Source organism: Panthera pardus, unplaced genomic scaffold (genome assembly GCF_024362965.1).
Source record: "Panthera pardus isolate Hobbes unplaced genomic scaffold, ASM2436296v1 HiC_scaffold_24, whole genome shotgun sequence".
Classification (NCBI taxonomy): Eukaryota; Metazoa; Chordata; class Mammalia; order Carnivora; family Felidae; genus Panthera; species Panthera pardus.
Genome location: NW_026526810.1, coordinates 107619758 through 107631729, shown reverse-complemented (window position 1 = coordinate 107631729; position 11972 = coordinate 107619758). Strand labels below are relative to the sequence as shown.

At 47.7% G+C, this 11972-nt stretch overlaps 1 protein-coding gene across 3 annotated transcripts in view; it reads right to left on the bottom strand.

The window, feature by feature from the left end:
• Positions 1 to 11972, bottom strand: part of SMOC1 (SPARC related modular calcium binding 1) — a 157134-nt gene that overhangs the window by 50050 nt on the left and 95112 nt on the right. For all 3 annotated transcript variants that reach the window (XM_019451398.2, XM_019451399.2, XM_019451400.2), the window contains exons 4-5: positions 2836 to 2935; positions 637 to 684 (exon numbers count right to left, since the gene is read on the bottom strand). In XM_019451398.2, the coding sequence (XP_019306943.1) occupies positions 637 to 684; positions 2836 to 2935 (148 nt within the window). The remainder of the gene's footprint in view (positions 1 to 636; positions 685 to 2835; positions 2936 to 11972) is intronic.

Below are 11972 nucleotides of genomic sequence, written 5' to 3'. Positions count from 1 at the left end.
TTTCTATTTGATGTTGTTCTGGGGAAAGCGTACTGCGTGCATCACAAAAACCATAGGCCAACAGGGTCACGCGGATGTGCACGTGCAGGCTTCACTGTCCCGCTGGACTTAACAAGACACAAGTTTAAAGACAGGATGATTGGGAATCCCAAGACAACGGCTGCCCAGGTGGCAAGCCCGTGCAGCCAGGCTAGGCTTAGCGAAGAAAATCCAGATGGGCTGGAACAATGAATTATTAAGGAGAGTCGGGGAAGGGAAAAAATGTTCAACCGACTTTCCAAAGCAAGAGGGTCGGGGCAGACTTGGACATGCCTGCCTTCATCGTCTTTTTTGGCGTAATGCCGGCTACGCGGTAGCTGATGGACTGAACTGCCCAGGAACCAAGATTCTCAGGGGCCCTGCCAGCTCTCTATGCCGTACTCACTCCCATCCCTCAGAACGTCTGCGAGCTTGGTCCCCACCACGGTACGAGCCTTACTTACCTCCGGTGCTTCTAGGAGGAAGCCCAGAATAAGAATGGAGGTTTTCTGTGGGGGGACTTTTAGCTTACACCCAGGCTCCTTCCATCTTGTCTAGAACTCTCCTTGGACTGGCTTTAGAAGCAAACATTTGGATAGAGCATAAAACTCTACTCACCTTTCCTTCCTGAGTTACCCTGGCTCAAGGGCTTGTCGGTGACTGAACCTTGGGTAAAAGGGAAACAAAAACATAGACATTCAGAATGCATTGTGGTTGTTGGTTTCTTTCAAAGAGCTGGCAAAGCCTCATGTTATGAGCGTGTGGTTGGTTATGTATATACATACATTGTATACACGTCTAGGGACATTATATACAAAGCTAGTACATACATACATGTCAAGTGGGGTTTGTTTAACATCAATGTCACTGATATCACAGTACCAGTGAGGTGAACCATGATTTCCAGGCAACAGCCGTGACCAGATTTTTTATAAAACTCCACATCTACATAACTCCCTGGTGAGTAACGTTCCGATAACTGCCCCTCACCTTCGCTCCCCATCTCCCCCAGTTCCCACCACCTCCATGTTCTGAGCCATGTCCACTTAGTAGGGCCAACTGAAAAGAAACCCCTCTTACTGCAAATGCAATGATTCACATCCCTTGCTGGTTAGGGCAGGAAATCGGCGATTTTCCATCTGCATTAAGTAGAAAATTGTTGGCCCAATTGTACTGAATGGGCCAAAATAGTCTGAGGCATGGAAACAATTTTCTAGACGCGGCCTATTCCTCGAGGAGGGGGTGGTGTGTGTGTGTTTGGCCGAACACTTCGCCCTGCATGTGCTAGGATGCCACGTGCACCCATCCCGCGGTCCTGACCCTGTGGCACCTGTCTTCCTCATGGAACCCACAACATGCAGGGCAGGGGCAGCTCACCCACATAAGGGCATATGCAGAGAGGTCCCACCACCAGGAGAAACAAAGAATCCCTATTTTCTCACTCCATGTCATACCCCTTCTCCATATACTAGTTTTGTGAGAATTCAATTATATTCCCCTGCGTGGCCTGTTTCTGGTGCATTTGTTTGCTTTAAATGAAACTTTCCAGGTCATTTGCAAGGAGGGCTCATTCCTGCCCTGCCCCACACCAACCCCAATTAAGGTTTCCAGTTTCCATGTAAACCACAAATAAAGTAAACTTTCCATTTTGGCCTGCAAATCTTGGTTTCCTAATGTAGATGCTCACTGCCCTTTCTTACCGCTCCCTTTATATAGCAGGGCCAGTAGAAAAATGAATACGTTTTATGAAAACAGAAAAACGTTAGGATGGCAGGACTGCTAACCCTTGGAGTTTCCCATAGGTTTTAGGAAAATGTTTTATAATTTGCTTGCACTTAAAAATTAAAAATAAGTAAATAAATAAAACCTTATACACAGAGATACGAAGAAATATGAAGCAGCTTGTGGCTGGACAGGCTTTCTTGAATGAGGACTGAGCCACATAGTGAATTAAGGGAGTGACTCCCAAGTCCCCTACTATCTGAATGGAAGTGGAAAGTGTGGAGCTTATATAAATCCAAAACGCACAATCCCACGAGGCTGACCTGAGAGCAAAATTTCTCTATGCTTATAGAGTTTGAAATAGAAAGGAACTTAATTATGCTATGGGCTTATGTAATGGGTCCCTAGAAAGCAATGATTCCCTAGCTTGTCTAGTCACCAAAACCACCTGAGAAGCTTCTCGAACATGTGGACTCCAGGTCTCATTCCAGACCTACTGGATCAGACTATACGGGGAGGAGCCTCGACACCTGGGCTCTTTAATTCCCCAGGCACTGCCGATGACAGCCAGAATTGAGGGCCACTGTCATGAAAGTTTTCTGTTACTCTACATTACATTTGTCGGGGTGGGGTGGGGAGGAGGGACAAATATATGGCATCATGCCACCACTCTCCTCTCGTGTGCCCATGACAGACATCACTAGTTGATCATTCAGCCTCTGATGCTGAACTCCCATACGGTCTTAAAATCTATCTCAATAAAGTGCTCCTGAGGCCACCAGCAAGCAGAGCACCCAAGCTAAAAAATTTATATGCCATTCTCGAGGGGTCACAGCTGATGCTTGGGAAGAGAGCACTGAACCAGAAACCTAAACTCAAAATAAAGAAATACATACACATGGGCCTATATGGACCCCATCATCCAGCTGACTGCAGAGCAGTGTGTTCGAATGGAATCCTCCCTGACCTGGAAGAGGGCTCCTAACCACCACCCCTCTTTCAACCAGTTTTCAAAGGTTCCCCCGCGAGAGGCAGGAGACCAGCTAAGGGTCTCTCTCCAGCTCTTTTCTTTCTTCCCGCCCCTCCCTACGGTACCTGAACATACAGGAGTTTTATTCTGCACAGAAGAGCCACTGATGGGCTTCCCATCTGGGGTGACACACCAGCAGTACCCTGTGTAAGTATGGCACTGCACCTGTTCGGGGAAGCGGGGAGGGGAAGAGAACCGTAAGTCTGGCGTCGCCATATCAGCAGTCATCTCCCACCCCTTCCAAGGCGTTGCCACCGTGGCAGAGGAGCTCTTTCCTCCTCTCACCCAGCCTCTGTCCCCACTGTCTATCGCAGGTGGGTCAGTCGGCCAACAACACGGATTATGCGTCTTCTGTGTAATTCCCAGGCACAACCACACAACCTACCTATTTCTTTCTCATGACTTTGAATGATGAATAGCCTATCTCATACCCAGATATATCCACTGCGTCCTCCCTGTGATGATTCTCACCAAGACCTGCACATTTTCCCCCCGGAGCACTGGCATACAGCCCCATCCACTCGTAAACAATTCTGGCTGGTGAGCTAATTTGGCAAGTGCAAGCTGGAAATTCACCGCTGCAGGCTGATAAGGACTCTTCTTTAACAGGCATCGACAAGTAGTGAGCTCTTCTTCTTTTTCTAGCTTTTCCCAGCATCCGTTCGTTCATATAGTCAGCCTGCCTACTGATGGGGTGGCTCGTCACTAGCAGTTGCCCGCTAGATGACGGGGTTAAGGTAAGAACAAAGCCACTTCCACCTGCAGGTTCTAGAGGCCCCGCTGTAACACTGGGCGATCCACCTCAAGCCTCCATAATCAGGCCCACCCTCTCTAGGAACAGCAAATAAAAATGAGGCTTTTGCTTCATTCAGGGTGACTTTTCTCTCTCTTGCAACAGCCGTCACTCCGTCCATTTCCTCCCACCCCACCCCGCCATCCTCTTTCCCACCTGTTTCCCAACACGGAGCTCCTCTACACAAATCAGGGCATCACCCCCCTGGCTGAAAACCACTCGGTGATTTGCCATTGGATTCAGGATGGAGATTAAGCTCATTTGTGTGGAGCTCAAGGTCCCCCAAGATCTGCCCCCTGCCTATCCCTGCGACCTCATTTTACACCCATGTCTCCACAAGTGCCCTCCACTGGAACCACAGCAAACCCTTTGAAGCCGGCAAACGCCTCACAGGATTTCATGATTCTGAACATTTGTCTGCTCCGACTAGTCAGTGGTCCAGAATACCATTCCCCAAACCATCCCCACCCCCTCCTAGCCCCTTTGTATTCCCACCCTCTTCACGATGCACCTTCTCCGCCGAGTGGTCCCCGACTCCCCGCCTTCTCTCCTCTGATCCTCCATACTCCCTGGCTCCTTAAATTAGGAGCCCTTATCTGCCCCTCAAGACTGTGACCTTCCTAAGGCAAGGGATTGCATGCTGGTTATTTCTATCTCCTAAGCATCTAGCATAATGTAGGCATCTGATGAGTTGAATAAATGCTTGAATTATCATATGGCCCCGTTCTTGGTCCCCATCAGTTCTAAAAAGGTAGCAGCAATTTAAACCGCCCCACTACTTTAAACGTAGACCTCAATGACAGAATGGGTGCCAACTGCAAAGATATTAACATGTGAAAAAAGTGCCTCTGGGGATCAAGGGCATAATTGGAATCAAGGATGGACAGTAATAGCATACACATTGACTGGGGAAGCAGAGAGGGTTTACACGGAAGACAGATCCGATGGCCCGGGTGAGAAAGGCAGAAAACCACGGAATGGCTTCGGCTCTTGTGTGTGTACCAAAAGCTGTAGTTGTCCCCAAGACCGGTTGTCTGGCTACGGGCCTACCCACAGAAATCAGGGTAAGACCAAGACGGAGGACGTACCAGTATGATGACTGTGTATCAATGAGGCGCTCACCTTGACTGCCCACGTAGAGAAACTACACTCAGTGCCTGTACTCCAGTGCCATTTTCCACTCCCATTTCATCTCGTGGAGCTATCCATAAACTCCATGGCTGTGGTTGCTGCCCTAGATGCTCACCCCCCAATCAATATCTTGGGTCGAGTCAGTGCTACCCTCTGAGAAAGCTAAGGATGGGATAGGAGAAACCCATTCCCGGGTTTGCATCCGGGTCCGGCCAGTTACAGATGAGGCACGTGACTTAGCTCTTTGAGCCCCATTTATGAAATGGGGATAACGTCGCCAAGCCTGGAGGGCTCTGGCAAACAAAACAGACAGTGTGAGCCCAGTCCTGGCACGGGAGATGGCTGGATACAAGGTGGCTGCAGGGATGATTGCTCTCAGCTGTGTCAGAAACACCTGGCAAGCCGGCCTCCTCTGGGGCCAGAGCTCCCTTAGTAACCTCCAGAGGCTTGGGTGGGAAACCCTGCTGGAGACTTGGGAGTTTACCCCTCCAGACTCTGTCAGCCCTGCAGGGGACAGTTCCTAGATGATTCCTTGCCCGCGGCAGCATTTTAATGGAGCCTGGCTGGCTGCTTTCTCCTCCCTGGCCAATAATCACCTGTGGAGAAACCAGTCCCCAGGGCTGGGCGGCCACACTGACTCATTCCAAGGCCCCACGGTTCCCTTGGCCATGGCCGGCCTCCCTCTCTCTCTGCGAGGACCCTGTCGCCAAAGTCCAACACTGGAAGTCGTGCCTCTGGCCAAGTGCTGCCTGCCAGGGCTGGATGCTGTGGTCACGCAAGCCCAGGCCGTGGAGAATGGCTGGATAAAAGCCCCCTCCTTCCGGGCATGCAGAGTCCCAGCCAGAGCTACTGAGGAGCGAACGAAATGCATGAGTAGGAGGCTAAACCCAACGCTTTGTTTCAGGGGATATAATCTGACCTCTGGGCTGAAGCAGGTCCCCAGGGCCACACGCCCACTGAGTGTGCCCATTGTATCCCTACCGGCATGGGGACGCTGCCTTCCAGCCCCCAGCCAGGCCCACAGGCCCGAACACAGACCCTTTTTCCTCAGGGCCCTCAGCATTTTCCTCAGACCGGGCTCCGGGAATAGACTCCAGATTACAAAATCCTCAGGTTGGGAGGTGCTGCTGAGTCCCAGAGCACTGGACTTGAACAAGGAATTATTGTCACACTCCTCTGAGGCCTGGGGCACGCAGCAACGGGCGCTCGGAGGAGCCGAGCGAGATCTCGGGCTGCCGGAACTCAGGAGGCGACCAGCAAGGTCACCTCCCTTTGCTCAAGGAGCCCCAAGCTATTCGTCCGTGAGTCTTCATCGAGGGACTGCTTGTGGGTTGTCCTGGGGAGTTTTCAAGATGTCTTCTTGAGGAAAAAGAAGTTACAGGGAGACAGAAAGCATGGGTCATGGAGTCAGGCGGTAGCCCACCAGCTCCACCACGGAAGCTAACCACTTCTCTTTCCAACCCTCTGCGGCCTGGGTACATCTCTTCATCAAACCAAGCCTCAGACTGCCCGTGGCTACTTATAAACCGGAGACCATTGTACTTACCTCACTCGGTGGTTGCGAGAATTAAATTAGAAAATGTAAATAAAGCACTGAGCTCACATGGTAAGTGCCCAGCGAAGCTTAGCGACTTATTTTTATTATCATCGTGTTATTTTTCACCAAACTATCTGTACACTCAAAAAGGGCCCAGCTAGGGGCGCCTGGGTGGCTCAGTTGGTTAAGCGTCCGACTTCGGCTCAGGTCACGATCTCGTGGTCTGTGAGTTCGAGCCCCGCGTCGGGCTCTGTGCTGACAGCTCAGAGCCTGGGGCCTGCTTCGGATTCTGTGTCTCCCTCTCTCTCTGTCCCTCCCCCGTTCATGCTCTGTCTCTCTCTGTCTCAAAAATAAATAAACGTTAAAAAAACAATTTAAAAAAAAGGGCACAGCCAGATTGTCTGACGGAAACCAAAGAACATCCTAGTCTGACCAGTCCCAGGGGGAAGAGGTAGTTTAAAGTCAGCAAAAAGTTTGAGAAAGTTTTAGTGGGAGAAGGGAAATTCTGTTTTCATATAGGAACAGTTCAACTAGTCTCAGAGGAGAGAAGTACAACTTCCTGCAGAAAAGCAACCAGGCTGTAAATTCTGTGGAATTGATGGCTTATATACACACAATCAACATGTAAATTCTACTTAGTATGGCTTCCTCCCTTGAAAACTTAAAGCTTTAAGTTAATAGGTCATCCCCTTTGTTCCAACTCCCCCCACCCCAGCCTCAAATTAATCAACTCTCATACTTAATTTATGGGAAAATCCGGGGCCAAGAGGAATTGAAAAGGTGATTAGCTACTTCTAATATCTCCCTACGCAGGTTTCAAAGCTCGGGGTTTTTCCAGGCCCAGTGGTATTGATAACAAACCATGGGATTTGCTCCTATTCCACTCTGGAGCATCCTGGGAGAGCTGAAATATTAATTGATGGGTCTTCCCTCAGAGACACAAAGTGTTTGTACATCAACCTAAGTGAGGCTACTCACTGCTTAACTATACTGTTGAATGTAACTGACATACTTAATATAGGCTTTTATACACCGAGGATACTGTACATGAACTTCACAGTAACCACAAACCCAAAACCTATAACTGATACACAAAAAATAAAGAGAAAAAAAGCCAAACAGAACACCACAGAAACTCATCAATCACAAAGAAAGAGAGCAAAAGAGTAAGAAAGGAACAGAGAAGAACAAGAAAACAATCAACAAAATGTCAATAAATACATACCTATCAATGATTATTTTAAATGTAAATGGCCTAAATGCTCTAATAGAAAGACACAGAGTGGTGGAATGGGTTAAAGAAATACAAAACCCATATAAATGCTGCCTATAAGAGACTCATCTCAGACCTAAAGACACATATAGACTGAAAGTGAGGGGACAGAAAAATATTTACCACACAAATGGGAGTGAAAAAAGAAGCCAGGGTAGCAATACTAATATCAGACAAAATAGACTTTAGAACGAAGACTATCACAAGAGACAAAGAAGGACATTACATAATGATAAAGAGATTAATACAAGAAGATAGAACAACGGCAAATATGTATGCACCCAACACTAGAGCATCTAAATACATAAAGCAAATATTAATGGACATAAAGAGAGAAATTGATGGTAATATAATAATAGTAGGGGACTTTAACTAATCTCACTTGCATCAGTGGATACATCATCCAGGCAGAAAAATCACTAAAGGTACTTTAAAACAGTGTGTTTTAGGTAAGCAAATTTCATCTCTGACTCATATACTTAAATATTTTTGGCAAGAGGCCCTTTGCATAAACAGTCCAATGGTATATTTCAGGTCAACCTCTGTCTAAATTAAGACAAATGTGAAATTATTTTAAGCCTGTTAGTCTTCAACATTAGCCCAACTCCTGGACATCTGGAAGAACGTGGGAGGCTAGAACACTCAACAAATGCATTTGAGTAACTGAGGAGTACAGAGGAGCAAAGCGAATCCCGGCTCACAGGACAAAGCAGACAGGGGACTGAAGGCAAGGACAGCAGTGAGAAAAACAAAGGAGACTAACAGACTACACACATAGACAACTATCACCCACTGCCGCCATGCCCAAAATGGAAAACACCACTTCAGCTTTACGGGGGCTCCTCACTCACCACCGATGATCTATGCATGATCTCACTGGGGCGTCAGGGTTACCCTGTGTGCCAATCCTTTATAGGAGAGGCACACAAAGCAGAAGTTATTTGTTCAAATGTCGCAGCTAGTTCTTAACAGCACAAGAATCTGGAGCCCTGGCTCCCAACTGTCATAAAATTTCAGAATTGAGAGAGCTGGAAAAAAAGGAAAATCTTAATGATCACCAGTGTAACCCAAACATTTCACAGAGGAGGAAACAGGTCCAGAGACAGAGAGGTGGCATGATTGCAGCACCTAGTCCCAGCAGCTGGCAGTCCCCCAGACCTGGAAGGGAGAAGGAGAAAGACGTGACTCCTTGTGCTGGCATCTGAGGGAACTGACAGGGTCTCTTTGTGCCTTGTAATTCTCTGGCATATGGAACTCTTTTGGGGAAAGAGGAGAGGGAGATGGGATACATATTCAAATCAAGGAGGTGGCCAGAAGAGTCTCTTGCTTCAGCTTCAGTGAGAGGCTGTCTTGGGAGTGGGTTGGGTGACAGCACGGGGGCCTCTGCTGCACCCCATTGGCTGGCCTGCTTGCCTCTGGCTGTTCTTGGGGGGCTTCTGACAGGGGTGGGACCTCACGTCCCGGAGCAGCTTCTCTGTTGTTGGACTTTGCTCTCCTTGCTACCAAGGGCCCCCGGCTGTCACCCAAACGGTCCACGCAAGTCTCCCCTGCACACGTCCACCTGCTTCTTACTCCTGCCTCTCTGATACAGTCCTGAATACCACCGGTGTTCTATGGGGTGTGACGAGCAATTATTGGGGACGAAGGGGTTCTCTAGCCAAATAATTTTGGAAATACTGGGTTGAATAAAATTAGAAGATTGCTTGACTGCACCACTTCTCAGAGTCTTACGTCAAATGATGATGATTTAGCTCTAAGAGGAAGATGTCGTTGGCTGCAGTCCCTAAACTTATTTAACTGGAGGACCCTCCCTCGATTTCGAGTGGGGAGCATTTCGTGGCACTAGCGTTCTCTGAAACACGCTTTCAGAACAAGGCAATGTAATGAGGTGCAAGGCCTTGCTGTGTTTCCTTGCTTTTCCCAGTCCGACTTGCTTCCAGCCCAGTGTCAGGTTCTCATTTTAGCTCAATCTTCCCTGAAATGATTTCCCTCCGGCAACCCCCCGCCCCCCCCCCCCCGCCCCCACCTTTTTTGTAACGCTTTCTCCAGCTCTCTATCTGCGAAGAAATCCATCTTGAATTGCCTCGGACCTTCACTGACAGCTGGGATCCCCTCCAAGGCACAGCACCTTCCCACCCCGTCGCTTCATTTCCCCCCTTTCTTTGTGCCTCGTTTGTGAACTAGAAAATGTGAGCCATATGCAAAGGGACAGGCTTGATCCGGCATTCTTAGTAGCAACTCCCAAACTTGTCATGAGATGACTACTATCATGTACACGAACATTTCCCGGTGGGGGCAAAAAAATGAAACTAAAAGCAGAAGGCATGTGGATATTTGTCTAACTCTTTTGGCAGTGGGAGCACGAGACTTTTTTTTTTTTTTTTCCCTTCCTTATCTGCCAGTTGCTCCAAATCAGTTAGCAGGTTCTCTGGATTAAGTTAATGCACAGTGAAAGTTAAGCATCGTGCTATTGGTCCGACTGATAACTTTGTTTCAGGGCAGGATTTCCAGCTGCCCCACTTTCCTTTTGTCCGCATCCTCTATAGGACCTCTGAGAAGCTGTGTTTCTCCATGGGCGCCACGGGCCCTGGCTGAAAGAATGAGTCCCCAGGCCATCTGAGACCACCACGTGTTCCCCTAGAACATCTCTCTCCATCAGAAGCTGCAGGAGAACATTGTTTATTGGGTGTGCATTAGAGCACTTGGAGGACTTATAAAAGAAACTGGCTGGACCCCACCCACAGAGTTTCTGGATTCATTAGGTCTGGGGTCAGCTGGGGAATCTGCATTTGTAACAAATTCCCCGGCGTTCCGGCGGCTAGTCCAGGAACCACAGTTCAAGAGCCACTGATTGAAAGGAAACTTCTCCCACCCCACCCTTTCTGGCATTTATCATTAAATGCTCAAGAAACAAGTACTTTTCTAGGTGGGAATTTGGGAACGAGGAGCCCTATGACCATACTTCTCTCCAAAGTTTTTATGTTCCAGTTGTTTTGACGACATGTGGTCTTTTAATTCATGGATCTAGTGATTGCAGCATTAAATTGTCTGGGTGATTTCACACATGGAAGAGAGTTTGATTGCAGTGAGAAGAAAGAGGGAAGAGGGAAGGGATGGTATAATTCTTTCAGTCTGGCTAGCATGAGCTGTTCTTTCCTCAGTTTGGAAAAGCTTATCCCACAAGCGTCCCCCTCCTCTTTAGTCAGGTTTGGCTCAGAAGGAACAAGATGCAGAAGGAAAAACATGGCTTTGGAGTCAAAATGACCTGGGTTTAAATACCAAACTCTGCCAAAAGCTGTGTGACTCTGGGAAAGTCACTTAACTTCTCTGAGCCTCTCTATGATACAGGGCTAAGGGCTCCCACCTTGAAGGTTATTGAGAAGACAAAGTGAGACAAGATATATAAAGCATCTAAAATGGTGTAGGGAGTAGTTTGTGCTCAGCACCGCTGATTTTGTCTTTTTCCCCTTCCCTTTGCAGGGAGGATGGGGTCAGAGCTTCAAGGTTCTGCTCTTCTTTGGGGCTCTCTCTTACCTTATGCCAGGTTAGGGAAGACAGTATGTTGGGGAATGAGGGATTTTCCTTTTAGAGTATTTACGTCATCCTCCAGAGTTTAAAGGGGGGGGGGGATGCAGGGAAGGAAGATAACCTTTCAATTTTAAATACTGCTAAATATGGGAGTCTTTGTTGACTATGGTTTCTATGTGTTGTTCATGTAACAGAGCTGCCAGCATGATATTTGTTAGAAGTGGTGTGTTTAGAATGAGAGACAGAGCCATTCATTCCTGGGCTATTTATGTCCACATCTGAAATACTGTGTCCAGTTTTGGGAAGGACACTCTGTAAGAGGGACCTTGGCAAATTGAATCCCGAGGAAAGAGAGACATAAATCCCCATTATATAGGAATGACTGATAGAACTAAGGACTTCTGCCAGGGCAAAAAGAAATATTTGTTGGCTAAAAGACAGAATCTCACAAGGACTTAATGGTGTCTGTCTTCAAATCTTTCTGTGGAGCGTGAGATTTCTGTGGGTTCAGCGAGTCCTATAGCTAGAGCAGGGGTCATCTGTTGCAAATTATAGCTCTCCCGTCAATGTAGAGAAGGACTTTCCAAATAAATTGTCCCGAAATGCATTATGTATGTTGTCTTTGGTGGTAATAAGCTTCCTGTCTCTGGTGGCAATCAAGCAGAAGGCAGGTGACTGGGTCTTGAGCCCTGGATTGAGACAGGGTAGGGAGAGGAAGGAGAAGATGAACTAGATACTTGTGAGGTTTCCTTTGACCCAAAAGTTCTGTGATTCTACAACCTTGCTCCAAATTGAACTTTCGCTGCGTAGGAGTAAGGTGAAAATCTATAAACTAGTACCTACTTAGCAGTTAAGACTACTCCTCCAAATATATGGCACATATTTTTTGTATTTTTCAAAAAGCTTAAACACCATCCCCTCAGCATACACATAAGGGATG